The sequence below is a fragment of the Tachyglossus aculeatus genome, chromosome 25 (genome assembly GCF_015852505.1).
Source record: "Tachyglossus aculeatus isolate mTacAcu1 chromosome 25, mTacAcu1.pri, whole genome shotgun sequence".
Taxonomy (NCBI): Eukaryota; Metazoa; Chordata; class Mammalia; order Monotremata; family Tachyglossidae; genus Tachyglossus; species Tachyglossus aculeatus.
Genome location: NC_052090.1, coordinates 9,865,398 through 9,882,949, shown reverse-complemented (window position 1 = coordinate 9,882,949; position 17,552 = coordinate 9,865,398). Strand labels below are relative to the sequence as shown.

Genomic DNA, 17,552 nt, shown 5'->3' with positions numbered 1-17,552 from the left:
AGGGCAGGGAATATGTCTGTTTATTATTATATTGTACTGTCCCCCATCGCTTAGTACAGTACTTTGCACACAGTAAGCACTCAATAAATACGATTGAATGAGTGAAACACCTTCCCAGGGGAGGAAGGCCCTGAAGTCCTGCCTTCCTTTCTTTGATGGCAGCTTGGCTTAGTGGAGAGAGCATATGAAACTGCATGGAAGGAGACCCTGGTTCTTGTTCCTTGCCTGCTGGATCCTTGACAATGCCTCTTAACCACCCTATGCCTCAGTCTCCTCATTTGCAAAATAGTAATAAAACACTAGCTCTCTCTCCCGCTTAGACTGCGATCCCTTATGAGACATGGACTGTCTCCTATTTGGTTGTCTTCCATCTGCTCTGATGCTTAGCATAATGCTTGACACAAAGTAAGTGCTTGATAAATATTTGAGAAGCAGCATGACCTAGTGGATAGAACACCAGCCTGGGAGTCAGAAGGTTTTGGGTTCTAATTCCAGCTCTGCCACTTGTCTGCTGTGTGACCTTGGGCAAGTTACTTCACTTCTCTGTGCCTCAGTTCCCTCATCTGGAAAATGGGGATTAAGACTGTGACCCTCATGTGAGGCAGGGACTGTGTCCAGCCCGTATTGCCTGTGTTCATCCCAGCGCTTATTACAGTGCCCGGCACACAGTAAGCACTTAGTAAATGCCACTATTATTATTATTTTCATCAGTATCATACGTGCTCAGGAATTGTTTAGGAAGCCAGAACAGCCTTTGGTGGAGCTTTGGCTCTTTCCCTTTATCAAGGAGAGAATGGAGCAAGGAATGTGTCTACCAGCTCTGTTATATTGCACTCTCCCAAGTGCTTCCTCACTCAGGGGACCGTGGGGAAGAGGATCCAGTCAGGTTTCTGGGGATGGAAAAAGATGGGAACCTACCTCCACCCTGTGCTTCCTTCAAAGCCATTCACCAACATCATCAACAGCACTTGGTTACTGTGTGTCTGCTGTGTGCACAGCACTGTTCTAGGCTCTTGGGGGATGTATGGAAAAAATTTGACATGGTCCCTGCCTTCAAGGATCTCTTAGCCCAGTTGGGTAGACTGGGTTATAACCTTAAAAATACAAGGACATTTACAAGCCTGGATTTCTGTCTTTGCAGTACTAGTGTTAACTTGACAAGACCACTAGCTCCTGAAACAACCATTGGCTACAACAGTCGGCTCCTGGGCTTAGCAGTTTGTGGCCCCCGACAATTGCCAAACAAAAAATCTGATGCTGGATTGTGCTGGTGTTTCTCTGTTATCTTTGTTGTACTAAAGAGAAACACAGTTTCCTTAGATCAGAATTTGAAAATGGGCAATAAGCTGATTGTGGGATTTTGTGTGGAATTCAGCTTTCCATTACGCTCATTCTGATGAAAGGTGAACTCCCATAATCAATCAATCAGTGATATTTATTGAGCTCTTACTGCCTGCGGAGCACTGGTCTAAGTGCAATACAACAGAGCTGGTAGATACGTTTGCTGCCCACATTAAGCTTATGGTCTATGATCCCATAGGGCAGAAACTTCTCAATTCTCCGGGGATTCGTGTCCCTCCCGTAACAACCCCACTTCCATCTCCCCCAGATAATCAGGACCTTCTTGCTAACTGTTTCCCTCACAAACACACATACACCCAACCCCAGTTTAGCCTCTTCACTCAGCAGCCCTGGGGCTTGGCCTCCTAATTTCCAGGTGACACACCTCTCTAAATTCAGAACAAGATTTTGAAGCACCATCTTTGTCAACTCCAAGAAAACCTGTTCCTGCCCTCTGCTGGAATAGGCTGCTTTGCTCAGTTCTCCCTGCTGGGGAAGAGAAAGAGAGGATGGAGTTAAGTGTGATCTTTCCGGAGTCTACTGAAGCCACTGAGTTTGTTCCATAGTTAAATGCCCCCTTAAAAATGATGGTACCCGTTAAACGCTTATTACGCTCCAAACAGTACAGCGTGGCTCAGTGGCAAGAGCCCGGGCTTTGGAGTCCGAGGTCACGGGTTCAAATCCCAGCTCCGCCAATTGTCATCTGTGTGACTTTGGGCAAGTCACTTCACTTCTCTGGGTCTCACATACCTCATCTGTAAAATGGGGATTAAGACTGTGAGCCCCCCGTGGGACAACCTGATCACCTTGGAACCTCCCCAGCGCTTAGAACAGTGCTTTGCACATAGTAGGCACTTAAATAAATGTCATTATTATTATTATTACAAAACACTAGGATAGGTACAAGATAATCAGGTCATACCCAACCCATTGTCCCACATGGGGCTCACAATCTAATCTAAAGAGAGTAGGATTTAATCCCCATTTTAAAGATGAGGAAACCAAGGCCCAGAGAAGTTAAGTGACTTGTCCAAGGTCACACAGCTGACAAGTGGCAGACAATGTGGGATTAGAATCCAGGTCCTTTGACTCTCAGGCCCATGCTCTTTCATTCATTCATTCATCCATTCATTCATTCAATTGTATTTATTGAGCACTTACTGTGTGCAGAGCACTGTACTAAGTGCTTCGGAAGTACAAGTCAGCCTTTCCCTTAGGCCTTGCTGCTTCTCTGTTTGAGCCACATCCATCATAGCTACATCTAACTTCTCAGTCATTTGCTCTTCCTTAGTGAGCTCCTCCCTTCACTCTCATGGTTTCACTACTTTGTCCCAGTTGTTCGCACCCCTCAAGCCTTCCTCCTTCTCACTAATTTTGGAAGTTTACTACTTTTTTCCCACTGCCTTGAGAACTCCTTGCCTTACAGGGGGTTCATACTAAAGAGAGCAGAGAAGAGGATAGACCTAAAGGGGAAAAAAAAAAATCAACAATTAGAATGAATCAAAATAAAGTAAGGCAACACCTCCCCCTCCAATTTTAAAGGATTGACAGCAAAAATATGACCATTTCGTTATCATTTAAATGGGAAAGTCCTTAGACATCTCACCTCTCCAGGTGAAAAGCAAGTCAACCTACTCACTGTGCCTCATTCTCATCATTTTCTAACCACTCATCTCTTGCTTCCACCTTCCCTTCTGCTGGAAACATATTACCCAAGCCTTAATTCTAACCCTAACCCCAACCTCCCATTATTTGTATACAAAGCAATTGGCTCGGGCATAGTCCTTGTTGTGGGCAGGGAATGTGTCTGTTTATTGTTGTATCGTATTCTCCCAAGTGCTTAGTACAGTGCTCTGCACTCCGTAGGTGCTCAATAAATACAATTGACTGACTGACTGATTAATGGGGCTGTCAGTATAAGGGGCAGGCAGGAGAACAGGTATTTCATTCTCATTTTACAGTTGAAGAAACAGAGGCACAGGAAAGTCAAGTGATTTGCCCAAGATCACAGAGCGGGCCATGTCAGAGTCAGTATTAGAACCTGGATCTCCTGACTGCCAGCTCTGTGGTCTTTCTACTGGTATCTGCTGCTTCTCTTAAGATTTAGTATCTAACCCTATGGGGACGGACTGTGGCCAATTCTATATTTTGAACCGGCAAGCCCACATTTTTGCAACCTATTAAATGAATTCATTGTTGCTAACATTGAATATTTAATGAAAAATAGAATCATATCGACAGCAGGAACTAGATTAGGTGGTCTTCAGTTACAACTAGTTAAATGCTCTGAAAGTAATCAGAGAAGCAGCGTGGCTTAGTAGAAAGAGCCTAGGGTTTAGAACTCAGAGGTCTTGGGTTCTAATCCCTGCTCGCTCTGCCTCTTATTGGCTGTGTGACTTTGGGCAAGTCATTTAACTTCTCTGTGCCTCAGTTACCTCATCTGTAAAATGGGGATTAAGATTGTGAGCCCCATGCAGGACAACCTGAATACCTTGTATTTACCCCTGTGCTTAGAATAGTACTTGGCACATAGTAAGCGCTTAACAAATACCATTATTATTATCACCAACAACAATGGTATTTATTGAGCACCTGAGAGAGTACAGTACAACTGAGATGGTAGATATGGTCCCTGTCCACAATGTGTTTACAGTCTAGAGGGGGAGAAATGATAGCAGAGTACTCTTTTAGTGCCACAATTCTTTATTATAAGAAAGACAGCTGTAAAAGAAGTTATAGTGCCTAGGTTTTTACAATATAGTACACGTAGCCAGGACAAGTTAAAGCATTGTTTTTCTCCTTGTTTGTGTCAATATATGCTTTATTATTGGAATAACACACAGAAGGAAGCAATTTAAATCATGTTATGAATTTCAACTTGAAATATGTAGTTCAAAAAGTAGGTGTCTTGGCAGAATGTACAAATTCCTTTTGCTCCTTGCCTGTGTGGAATACTTTTCCCTCTCCCCAAGGAAGCTATTTTGAGGGTGACACATCATTTCTTTAATTTAATGATATTCTCCAGGGGAGAGAGGGGGAGACACGAATCAGAACATCTGCTACTGTTCTGACTGGAATCCAGGCTGCATGTAGCACAGAGGCATAGAGTTGACAACACAATTCTGCATTTCCCACCACACTGGATGTCCCTATTCTCTGCAGTCAGGGCAAAGTCTTGCCTTGTACTCTGACAATACTTGCAAATTTCACATGCCTTCTCACCGACCCATACGCAGTAGATGTAGGTTGCATTGCATATGTTTTTATCATTAATAACAGTAAAAAAATAATAATTATTAAGCATATTTAATGAGTCAAGCACCATTCCAAAAAACTGTTCGATGCCCTGGGGGAGAACAAGGTAATCATGTCAGACACAGGCCCTGCCCCACATGAGGCTCACAGTCTAAGTAGGAAGGAGAACAAGCATTGAATTCCCATTTTACAGAAGAGGAAACTGTGGTGCAGAGAAGTTAAGTGATTTACCCAAGGTCACCCAGCAGGTAAGTGGCAGAGATGATTATTAGAACCCAAGTTCTCTATGTCTCTGCCCCATGCTTTTCCAACTGGGCAATGCTGCTTCTCAGTGGAACATAAGTGATGCAATGAAATAAAATTGCATTATATGGACACATGGATAGGTTGTTTTTTTTCTGTGGAAATCTGCAAAAAGTAGAGCATGCCCTGGGAGGAACCTCTGATGCCCCTTCCTAGCTCCAGAACCATTACTTTCCCCTCTAAATTCAGGAATCACTCCGGGTTGTGAAAACTGGCAACTGTTCATGGTAAAAGTACTCTAACGGGGATAGGTGAACTGAAAATGGATGGTCTGGCATAAAACCAAACAAATGGCCTCCTGCTCTGAAGGATGAAATGGAAGTGTTGTGCTATAATCACGTCCTAGTGGAAGAACTAGGATTGGACTCCTTGGTTCTAACCCTGGCTTTGCCACCTTCTTGCTGTGTGACCTTGGGCAAGTCACCTACCTTCTTCATTCCTCAGTTTTCTCATTGGTAAAATGGGGATTTGATTCTTGTTCTCCCTTTCCCAGGAACTGGGAGCCCTGTGGGGGTAGGGATTGTGTCTTATCTGACCACCGTGTATCTAGCCCAGTGCTTATGCAGTGGTTGGCACATAGTAAGCATTTAAGAAATGCTACAATTATTATTATTGTCATCATACTTAGAGGGAAATTCCGTTAGTTTTCAGTCTGAACTCAACCTCTGCATGAGGCTTTGAGATAACAGCTGGCCTGGTTTCTGTTGTATGCCACTAATTTCCATGGGAAATCTCCACATACCAGAAAGTTAGAACACTAAGGATGAGGTCTGCACCAACTCAACCAGCCAAACTTCTTTAAGCAGTGATATGTAGGGATCAGGCAGCTTTTACCCACCTCCCCCTTGACGGGTTAAAGGTGAAAACTTTGCTTATAATCTTTGAAAGGTCCAAGTAGACGTCACGGAGCCTTCAGGGTAGGAAAAACAAGTTGGAACCAAACACAGAATAGCTTTCTATTGGACTGTGGATAGAGACTCCATTTCAAAAAGCTGAGCTGCTAGGAACAAATCTGAAAGGAGCAGTTGTGAACATTTTAAGTAAGCGCCCTGCAGGAGGTTAATGAATTATTATTTATTATTATAATGGTAATTGTTAAGAGCTTACTATGTGCCAAGCACTGTGGTAGAGAGAGGATAATCAGATTGGACATAGTCCTTGTCCCAGTGGAGTTCACAGATTAAGTAAGAGAGAGTAGGATTTAATCCCCAACTAAACCAAGGCAGAGAAAAGTTAAATGACTTGTCCAAGGTCACCCAGCAGGCAAGGAGCAGAGCCAGGAATAGAAACCAGGTCCTCTGGCTCCCGGGCCTGTGCTCTTCCCACTATGCCATGCTGCGGCCATTCAAGCCCTTCATGGGAGTTAGACAAGGGTGGTGCCCAGACATTTCTTCACCTTAGGCTAGACTCTGCCTTTCTGGCTGCGCAGCCTCTAGGCCGAGAAACCCAATTAGACCCCAAAAGTAGTTCAAGCCCAAATCTCTCCATCCTCTGGTAGCAATGGCAAATCAGAGGATGAGGAACAAGAAACCTTGATTATTACAGGGAAGGGAGAAATGAGACCCCTGAAAATAAGTTTATTATATTTACAACTCTGTAGCTTCATACACACTCTAGTCACTACCATGTAGTTTACATATTTTACAAAAAAAAGGAAACCATCACCTTGTTTTTTAGCATGCTGTTCACTCAGCTTCAGGTGTACAGGAAACGAATAGGTGGCCCAAGTCACCCGGTTTGCCCATGTCCCTCAACCCTCGGCATCCCAACTGGAAGCCTTCAATAGCGGCTTCCCTGTTTCATAATCTGGCTAGGAGTCATTGTGGCAGAGTGGGTGGTTGGAGGAAGATGGAGAACTAAGTGATGCTGTGGTGAGAGCCAAGACTTGGATCAAACCTCATCCCGTCCCTTCAAACCAGTGCAATCTACCAATAAAGTTACCCCCTTTCATATTTTCTTGAAGGGAAGAAAACATGTCTTTCTCTGAGCAACATTTCTTCTGATGAATTGCTTCTGTTTCTAATCCTGGTGCTAAGCCCTTTCAATCAACTGTTCGAGCATCCAAAAAATGATAGAGCGACAAAGATCCATCTTCACATCATCCCTGTTGACTTGTATGCATCGTCCCCTAAGGACTCTCCTCTAGTATATTTTTGGCTAGTAAGCCATTTCCACGGATACAATCTGAAAGTAAGCTTCTCTTTCAGAATTATTTTAAGTTTGCCCTACCTTCTGCCGCTATTGAGAAAATGCTTAGAGAGAACATTCAGTCTTAAAATGATCTCTCTGGATAGAGTCTGGCCCATCTCCGGAATGTATGTTTTCTGTGAACCATCTATACAACTGTTCGCTATGACATTGTTATTACAAACTTCAGAGCTTGCCCAGTGCAATTTCCTGCTTCTATTTCCAGAGCAGTATTTCACGTTAATATAGAACCAGCTAATATGGATCACAATGCACTTCTTAAGCACCTGCTGTGCATCAATATTGTTTTATTGTACTCTAAGCATTTAGCATGGTGCTCTGCACAAGGTAAGCGCTCAATAAATACAAATGGTTGGTCAAGCACTGTACTAAGCACTGGGGTAGATAATCAGGTCCCACGTGAGGCTCACCATTTAAGTAGGAGGGGGACCAGGTATTGAATCTCTATTTAGCAGATGAGGGATGTGAGACAAGAGAAGTTAAGTGACTTGCCCAAAGTCACAGAGCAGGTAAGTGGAGGAGCCAGGATTAAAACCCAGGTCCTCTGATGACCAGGTCTGTGATCGGTCCATGAGGCCATACTAACTACTCTCATTGATGGTCAAGTGGCAGTCAAGTGTACCTGTGACCAGCTCCGGGCACTGGGGGTTCTCTGGCTCCCAGTGGTCCAAGAATATGTTTCCCACTCATGTGTTGGTGGCTGCCTCATTTCCCCTGATTGTCTAACCCACATTCAGTGCTCCATTAAAATCAATAAAAAGAAAAGGGTTGGAAAAAACCAAAACTTTCTCCCTCAAAACTGATCCTTGAGAATGATGCTCTAGCCATTAACGATAACCAGGTCACTCTGACAACAAAGATGGCTAAAGTCACAATAGCAGAGGCCTCACTACTGCTCATACTGAATGGTGCTGTACTGGGTTATTCTGCGGTGGGTTGCCAATGGGGAGGCTGGCCCGATGGTCTGGCTGACGTGAATGTCAGGGCTCACCATGTGGCTTATGTGAATATCAGGGACCACCACGTGGAGATCAGGATCCACCATTTGACTCACGTGGATCTCGGGTCCTATCACATCACTGTCGCCGGTCCCTCCCTCAGGCATGTTGCTACTACTCATTCCAGCCACGTGATCCACCCTCTCTGCGTAGATGACATTGTGGGTGTTGGTCGCCTCCACCGGCACGCATACGTTCCCCTGCACCCCATACGCGGGCGCCAACATCGTCTCCGTCACCACCACGTTGGAAGCCAGATGAGGGTCGAAAACAATCGTGGTGGGTTGGAGGCACTGTTCCGAAGTGGTGTAGGATTCTGTCACTATGATGTCCCCGTGGAACATGGACTCGGGCATGGCCATTTCGGCCCGCAAACCCGCCTCGGTCAGAGACATGGCCGAAGATTCGCTAACGTTCACGTAATTAGATCCCAGCAGGGGCAGGTCAGTGCCGATGGGCATCCAGGCCTTGTGCGGGGACGGGAACGGCTCAATCTCAGTGTCCAGGGTGATTTCGGCCAGAGTCCTAAATTTTGGGCCCAGGGTCTCTAGGTAGTCGTCGTCCAGGTCGTCGGCAATCCAGCTGCAGCAGCCGATGGAGCCTACCGGGGACCCCATCCCCTCATGATCATAGATGAGAATGCAGTCATTAGCGGGCCGACCTTCATCTTCGTCTGCGTAAGCGTACGCTTTCTGAAGAGGGAGAGAAAACCCAGTTACACTCGTTTTAACCTTAAAATGTCGAAGGACAGTGGCTCCGACATTTTTGAAGATTTCATTTTTCACAGGAACTTTACTGAGCACTGAGCGCTGATAGGGGATGAGATTGAGGTCTACAAAATTGTGAAGGCTACTGATGGGGAAAGCCCGGCTGGCTCGCCAAATCTTAGAAGGATTGGATGAGGGAAAACTGGGAGGAGAGAGGAGGTTGAATTCAAAGGCTTCTTCATTGAGGGGTTGGGAAGCAGAGGAAATTAATTTGCACAGCAAGTTGGGCATTACGAAACCAGTCACAGGCTCAAAGAAGGAGCTGGATGAAGCCATAAATAGGTGGTTCATATGAAAAGTTAAGGAACAAAGTTAAGGATAAGTTAACAAGTTAACCACTAACTTGGACACCGAAGACCAATATTCATTCAATCATGTTTATTGAGCGCTTGCTGTGTGTAGAGCACTGTAATAAGCACTTGGGAGAGTACACTATAACAATTAAACACATTCCCTGCCCACAATGAGCTTATAGTCTAGAGGATCAGGGGATCTTGTCACCACTGCTGCAGGCTGGATGGATCACGGTCTAAGACTGGATAGTCTGGCTTCTGTCCCTATGTTCTTACAGGAAATTGGAACTGCTGCACCAGTTTGAACAGAGAAGAGGTCTATCAGGTGTGCATTAAGGAATAACATTACTCTCTCCTTTGAAAAATTCTAAATTACTACATCCAGATCAGATTTCCAATCTGATTGGGATTCTGACCTTTTGGGATTTCTGCCCCAGTGTTTCTGATGAGAATCGATAGAGATGATTAGTTAAAGCCCTCAGTGTTCCCAAGGAAGAAACAAGCTACAGACCTAATATCATCCAGATGGGAAAGGCAAATGATTTCAAAACACCAGAGGTAGTCAAGAGACTCTCCAAGGCTTTTTGGACACAAGAGGCTTTCTGATGGTCACAGAAGAAAAAATGGGATTTTGGTTACTTTGGGAATCCCTCATGCTAAATTCTAGTTTTGACCTTTGGGGTAAACCTCTCACTTTTGCCAAATGGCAATTTTGTGAAAGGATCTAATGCATATAATTGCTCCTGTATTATTGAATTACCATCAGTGACCACTTTTACTCATCGAAATAACCAAATGCTTCTCTCAGGTAGTTTTGTTCTGTTTCATTTAGAGATCCGTTACTCCTGAATTTACTATGAGAATTACCATCTACATCTTGCAAGAATATCCACTAAGGGCAGGTGAGCCATCAATTGTAAAATGCATAAATGAGAAACATTCATCAGCCTACCTCATGTATCATCATTAAGAAGAAAACACCAAGGCAACTACTGAAAGAGCTGTAATGAATTGCTAATAGATTTAGCTGGGCTTGATTTAGGAAAAAAAATCGGGGAGAGACATGTAAGTGCACCTTGTTGAATTTGTATAGCAGGTTTAGTTTTACAACTCACTCTGTTACTTATCTCTGTTTATTTTCAGAGCATTCATGCTCTCATGGCTATAGCTGGGCTGATTCCCATTTTACAGCTGGGAAAAACTGAGACCCAGAGAAGGGTGAGTGAAACCCAGAGAGTTAAGGATTATAGAACAGGACTCTGACAAGGCTGGGACTAGTATTTGAGTTCCCTGACTCCGAGACCTTTTCAATTAGATTTATTTCTTTATTCACTCCACCCTCAGCCCTTATGTGCATATATGTAATTTATTTTAATGGCTGTCTCCCCCTTAATATTTTAAGCTCCTAGTGGTTGGGGAACATGCTTACTAACTCTGTTTTATTGTACTCTTCCAATGGCTTAGTACAGTGCTCTTCACACAAGTCCTCAATAAATATGATTGATTGCTTGACCAACTAAATCACAGTGCCTATTCTCATAAAGATGCTGTAACATTGTAGTGGTGTGGGAGTGTTTTCAAATCTGTTTTCTCCAAATGATCCTTCTGAGCTGAAATCCCGTGCCATTAAAAGTATAGTCAGCTCAGTTATTTGCTTATATTGGGCTCAGATCTTTCCTACAAGGCTTTCTTCTCTGTAGTGTGTGTGTGTCCATCCCACCCCTTCCTCTTTCTCATCCTCCCTGTGTCCTGACTTGCCCCTTCAGATCTCAGCTGCCAAAGTGTTCTTCTAAGGGTAAAGTGAACAGGGACGCCAAATAAAGCACCTCACTCATGTGAGTTAAAAGAAATATTTTCCCTTAAGTAGTTTGGCAGCTAAAGGAAGGAACTGAACTTGAAACAGGCCAGACTCCCAAGGTCTTTAATAGGCTGGAACTCCTGCAGCCCTTAGACTGGGTTATTTCTGAACAATGGCAGGAGAAGTGAATCTCTAAAGCATCTGTGTCCTAGCATTTAAAGCAGACTCCAAAGAGGGTAGTGCTGGTTAGACTGAGGGAGGTAATAACAATAATGAAGAGGATGATAATGATACTGTGAGTTTATATGGGGCTTTCTTCCAAAGACCTCAAAGCCCTGCACATTTATTATCTCTTTTCTAGTCACAAAGTCTCTGGGAAGTGGCCTGGGCCAGACAGGCAAGCAACATGGCCTAGTGGGTTGAGCACGGGCCCGGGGGTCAGAAAGATATGGGTTCTAATCCCGGCTCTGCCGCTTGTCTGCAATGTGACCTTGGGCAAGTCACTCAATTTCTCTGTGCCTCAGTTACCTCATCTGTAAAAGAGAAGCAGCGTGGCTTAGTGGAAAGAGCACGGGCTTGGGAGTCAGAGGTCATGGGTTCAAATCCCAGCTCCACCAACTGTCAGCTGTGTGACCTTGGGCAAGTCACACTTAACTTCTCTGTGCCTCAACAACCTCATCTGGAAAATGGGGATGAAGACTGGGAACCCCACTTGGGACAACCTGATCACCTTGTATCCTCCCCAGCACTTAGAACAGTACTTTGCACATAGTAAGGGCTTAACAAATGCCATCATCTGTAAAAGGGGGTTGAAAACTGTGAGCCCCATGTGAGACAGGCACTATGACCGACCTGATTAGCTTGTGTCTATCCCTGCACTTGGAACAGTGCCTGACACATAGTAAGGACTTAGCAAATACCATTATTATTATTATTATTGTTATGTCATCCTCCATTTTATGAGTAGACCGTTGAAGAACTAGTCAACACATTTGCTCTCTTGAGTCATTTGTTCTCTTTCCAGGCTACTTTGCGGCCTTCTTGAGGTGGGGAATAGACTAACACGTCTACAACTCTGTTTTAGTGTTTTCTCCCAAGCACTTGGTACAGTGTACACAGTAAGTGCTCAGTAAATACCATTGATTGGGCAGGGAATGAATCTGTTATATTGTTATACTCTCCCAAGCACTTAGCACAGTGCTGTACAGACATTAAGCACTCAATAAATATGATGGCTGACTGATTGATTGACTGATTGACCAGTGGGCTCCTATTTATACCATATACTTACGCTTTCCGTGACTGGCTTCTCAAGATAACAGTAATAATAACTGTGGTATTTGTTAAGCGCTTACTATGTGCCAGGCACGGTACTAAACACAGGGATAGATACACGTTTATCAGGTTGGACACATAATCCCTGTCCCTCATGGAGCTCACAGTCTCAATCCCCATTTTACAGGAGAGGTAACTGAGGCACAGAGAAGTGAAGTGACTTGCCCAAGCTCACACAGCAGATGAGTGGCAGAGCTGGGATTAGAACCCATGAATCCATGACCTTCTGACTCCCAGGGCCGTGCTGTATTCACTACACCCTGCTGCTTCTTTGCCACACCATGCTGCTTCTCTGCCATTCCCTACGGTGGTCGGGGTCATGGGTTGCATGTCATAGGAAAATGGCTCACGTGTGAAAATCCTTATGGTGCCATCCATCTTTTCAAAAGTCTCACCCCAGAGTAGATGGAGGAAGCCTCCCTTTACAGTTGAAAATAATAATAATGGTATTTATTAAGCGCTTACTATGTGCAAAGCACCGTTCTCAGTGCTGGATGAAATTCTTGATGAAAGGTTGATGAAATTCTTCATTCCACTGTCCTTTTTGTAGGGCATCAGGCACTTAACTTACTTGCCTTATCTTAACTTTCTAGTGCGAAGAGGAGCCCTCAACCTTGCCAGTTCCCCCAACCCTATATGACTGGGATTATGGGGAGCTGCTGTCATATGGGGTGTAGGGAGGAAGGCAGGGACAGTTGGGCCCCTCTGACCTGATGCTTTTGGCGGTGGCAGGTTGCTAGATTTGCAAGTACCAGGAGGGGTGGGCCACCCCGCCCAGGGAGCAGGGCCAGAGGTCTGGAAGTTGGTCAGGCAGGGGAAAGTGATCAAAAGAAATTTAATAGTGGAACGCCCACTCTTTAAACCCCAGCCACATTCTCTTCCTGTCCTTAGTTAGAGGGATAGCAGCATGGCCTAGTGGAAAGAGCATTGGCCTGGGAATCAAAGGACCTGGGTTGTAATCCCGGTTCAGCCACTTGCCTGCTGTGTGACTTTGAGCAAGTAAATTAACTTCTCTGGGCTTCAGTTTCCTCATCTGCAAAATAGGGATTTAACACTTGTTCTTCCTCCTATTTAGATTATGAACCCCTAATAGCAGTTGATGATCTTGTATATACCCCAGTGCTTGACACACAGTAAGCACTTAACAAATATTAGTATTGTTATTATTATTATTGAAACTCCTGTTTCCACCACCTGCCAGTTGATCCTTGAGACAATGTAACTCTGCCCTGCCTCTTTTCCTCTTTTGTTGGGTAGCTGCCCTGGTTTTGGTCAGGAATCCCTCTCAGAATGGGCACCCTGCCATCAGCCTGCCATCAGCCTGCCATCAGCCTGCCATCAGCCTGCCTGTGTCTTCACCTATTAACGTTGGAGGGAGAAGAAGGATCAGTGGAGAGTATCTTAAAGCTCACCTAGACTGTAAGCTCCTTGTGGGTAGGGATCATGTCTACCAACTCTGTGGCAGTGATTAGTATGATGCTCTGTACTGAGTGCTAAATAAATACTATCAATTGATTGATTGAGTGATAAGGTGAGGGCTTAGCTGGGAAGGATAAGGGTAGGAAAGAGTTAGACCACACGGGAAAGCAGTGTGGCCTAGTGGAGAGAGCAAGGGCTTGGGACTCAGAGGACCTGGGTTCTAATACCAGCTCTGCCACTAGCCTGCTATGGGACCTTGGGCAAGTCACTTAACTTCACTATGTCTCAGTTCCTTCATCTGCGAAATGGGGATCAATACCTGTCCTCCTTCCTATTTAGACTGGGTGCCCATGTGGCCCTGATTATCTTTTCTCTATCCCAGCGCTTATAAGGTACACTGCTTGACATATAGTAAGCACTTAAAAATACAACAATTATTATAAGAGTAGGAAGGAGTAGGAAGATGTTTGGAAATTCATATCCACTGTAGGATCCATCCAGTGTCCAAGTACAAGATTTACCTCCTCCTGGCATCTGACTTTTCCACAAATATTAACCTGCTCTTCCTGATCCTGTAGAAGTAGGCCTTTTCAGCTCCAGCATGAAGTCCACAAACATTTCCCCAGAAACAGTTTGGTGAAAACACTTACCCCAGAGAAGTAGCTGTCCAAGAAGGCCATGTTCACTCCTGTCTCTGCAAATTCCCGGAATGTTCCCACTGTGGAACTTCTCCTCCTCACGGTTCCGGAATATCCAGCCGCCCCAAGACCCGTAGCTTCTCCGGCTCCCGAGTTCAGTTCAATTCCTGAAATTCCTCCTTCCACGATACCCCCACCTGCATATGTGTTTGTATAGATTTCTGAAGAAATAACCCCAAAAAAGGAACATTTGTAAGTTGTAGTGTTGGAGAGATGTCCCATTATTATTATACACCTATAATAAGATATATATATATAAGACTCTTATATATATGAGTCAGACACTCTTTCTCCTAAGTGAGAAACACATATCAAGCAGTAGATAAGCACAGTGATCTAGTGGAAAGCACACTGGACTGGGAGTCAGAGTACCTGGGTTCTAATCCCAGCTCTATCACTTCCTGGCTGTGTGACCTAGGACAAGTCACTTCACACTTCTGTGCCTCGGTTTCCTCATTTGCAAAATGGGGATTCAATACCGGTTCTCCCTCCTACTTATTCTGAGAGCCCCAGGTGAGATCTGATTATCCTGTATCTGCCCTTGTGCTTGGAATAGTGTTTGGCACATAGTAAGTGCTTAACAAATACTACAGTTGTTAAAATCAACAATCATTTGAAAGCTAGGACAAAAACAGCCAGCAAGTTAAACTTTCCTCTGAGGTCTTCCTCAGACCCACCCATTTTCATCCTATAACCAGCAGAACAAGGAGAAAGCAGTAATCATAATAATGGTATTTGTTAAGGGCTTACAATATGCCAAGCACTGTTCTAAGCACTGGGGTAGATAAAAGGTAATCAGGTTGTCCCATGTGGGCTCACAGTCTTAATCCCCATTTTACAGATGAGGAAACCGAGTCACAGAGTAGTTAAGTTGTTGCCTAAGGTCACACAGCAGACAAGTGACGGAGTCGGGATTAGAACCCACGTCCTCTGACTCCCAAGCCCACTCTCTTTCCACTATGCCACGCTGCAGTGGATTTGAGATGAGGCAGGCATAATTGATTACAAAAGCTGGGAAGCAGGAGGGTATTATTGTCTTTTCTAGCTGCTATTGTCCCCTCTGGAGGAATCTTTGATTCTAACAAGTATGGTGGGCCCATGTCTTAGCAGGAGAAGTGATGTTTGTTTGGTTGCTTCCCTGATTCCTCTCCCCCTCTCTTTCTTTCTAGAAATATTTGGGCATTGGATATTCTCCCCACCCTCAACCCCACAGGCACTTATGTATGTATCTTTAAATCATACGTTATAAATTATTCATTTATATTAATGTCTGCCTCCCGTTCTGGACTCTAAGCTTGTTGCGGGCAGGGAATGTGCCTGCTAACTCTCCTCCATTATATTGTACTCTCCCAAGCATTTAGTACTGTGCTTTGTGCATAGTAAGTGCTCAATAAGTACCATAGATTGATTGAAGTCTTAGTGGTGCCGACCCCTGTTGCTGTAGTGTGGGTGGACTACTCTACCACTAGTTTTCATTCAATCATATTTATTGAGTGCTTACTGTGTGCAGAGCACTGTACTAAGCACTTGGGAAGTACAAGTTGGCAACATATAGAGTTTTGAAATCCTCCCCCTACCCAACTTTTCCCCTTGGCATTCTCAGGAAAATGAAATTTTTCCTATGGATTCCCAATGGACCAATGTCCTTTTCCTCTGCTCTCACATTGTCCCATAAATTCAAAAATATTTATTAGGTAATCCAGATGTGGGGATGGGATGATGGGCATCATGCCTCAGGTGTAAGCACTGGGGTAGATAAAAGGTAATCAGGTTGTCCCATGTGGGCTCACAGTCTGTTCCCCAAGGGAAGTTATTGGGAAAAGGAACCCAGACCAACTATTACCCCAACCATTCAGCAGGATGACCCAATTTTCAACAAGAGAAATGCAAAAAAACCCACCTATGATGGGCAGAAGTTGTTGCTTCCAGGAGCTTTTTTTTGTGTAATTGGTATTTAAGGCCAAGAGGAAGCAATAATTGTGGTATTTGTTAATAATAATAATAATAATAATAATGATAGCATTTATTAAGCACTTACTATGTGCAAAGCACTGTTCTAAGTGCTGGGGAGGTGATCAGGTTGTCCCACGGGGGGCTTACGGTCTTAATCCCCATTTTACAGATGAGGTAACTGAGGAGCAGAGAAGTTAAGTGACTTGCCCAAAGTCAAACAGCTGACTTTGGTGGAGCTGGGTTTTGAATCCATGACCTGTGACTCCAAAGCCTGGGCTCTTTCCACTGAGCCACACTGCTTCTCCATAGTTAGGTGTCTAACTATGTGCCAGGAACTCTATTGGGGTAGATATCAGATAATCAGTTTGAACACAGTCCATGTCCCACAAGGGGCTCACAGTCTTTATCCTCATTTTACAGATGAGATGACTGAGGTCCAGAGAAGTAAAGTGATTTGCCTAAAGTCACACAGCAGACAAGTGGCGGTGCCGGGTTTAGAATCAAAGCCTTCTGACCCCCAGACTCACGCTCTTCCCAGTTGGTCTTGTTGGATAATAATAATAACAATAATAAAAATAATATGGTATTTGTTAAGTACTTACAATGTACCAGGCACTGTACCAAATAGTTACTCTGTACAAGACAATCAGATCAGGCACAGTTCCTGTCCCACATGGGGCTCACAGTCTAAGAAAGAGGGAGAGCAGGTATTTAATCATTAGACATTTAACACTGCAGATCAACTGTTGAAGATAAACGACCCTTGCCCTCTACTGACCAGAGGAATCCATCCGTTCCTGGGTATTGGAGGCTGTCATGGGGACACAGATGTTGGAGACATCCTATGAAGAAGAAAACGATTTAGTACCTCGAAAAGTAATGTCTTGATGCTGCTAATTTTAGCAGTATTTTTTGCGGAGCATGAGGAGAAAGTTAGCGAAGAAGCTCTTGGAACCAGTTTAGACTCATATCACACTTGAGACACAAGGAAAAGCTGTCTGCAAAATCTGGACTCACCTGATCCTCTGGTTGTGCCCCCTCTATTCCCCACGACTGAATGACACCTTCACCTCCTTCGGGTACAGGAGCGAATCTGGTTCCCATGCCTGCTGGAGTTCTCCGTTTGCAGCAGCAGATCAGCAGGAGAAGAGGGGACACTACCGGAAAGGGATGGGGAGAGTTAG

The 17,552-nt window shown here is 44.4% G+C and overlaps 1 protein-coding gene across 1 annotated transcript in view; it reads right to left on the bottom strand.

The window, feature by feature from the left end:
* Nucleotides 1–7,996: 7,996 nt before the first annotated feature.
* Nucleotides 7,997–17,552, bottom strand: part of DSG4 (desmoglein 4) — a 29,399-nt gene continuing 19,843 nt past the window's right edge. The window contains exons 13-16 of the mRNA XM_038766517.1: nt 17,386–17,525; nt 17,147–17,210; nt 14,368–14,576; nt 7,997–8,797 (exon numbers count right to left, since the gene is read on the bottom strand). Coding sequence (XP_038622445.1) covers nt 7,997–8,797; nt 14,368–14,576; nt 17,147–17,210; nt 17,386–17,525 — 1,214 coding nt within the window. The remainder of the gene's footprint in view (nt 8,798–14,367; nt 14,577–17,146; nt 17,211–17,385; nt 17,526–17,552) is intronic.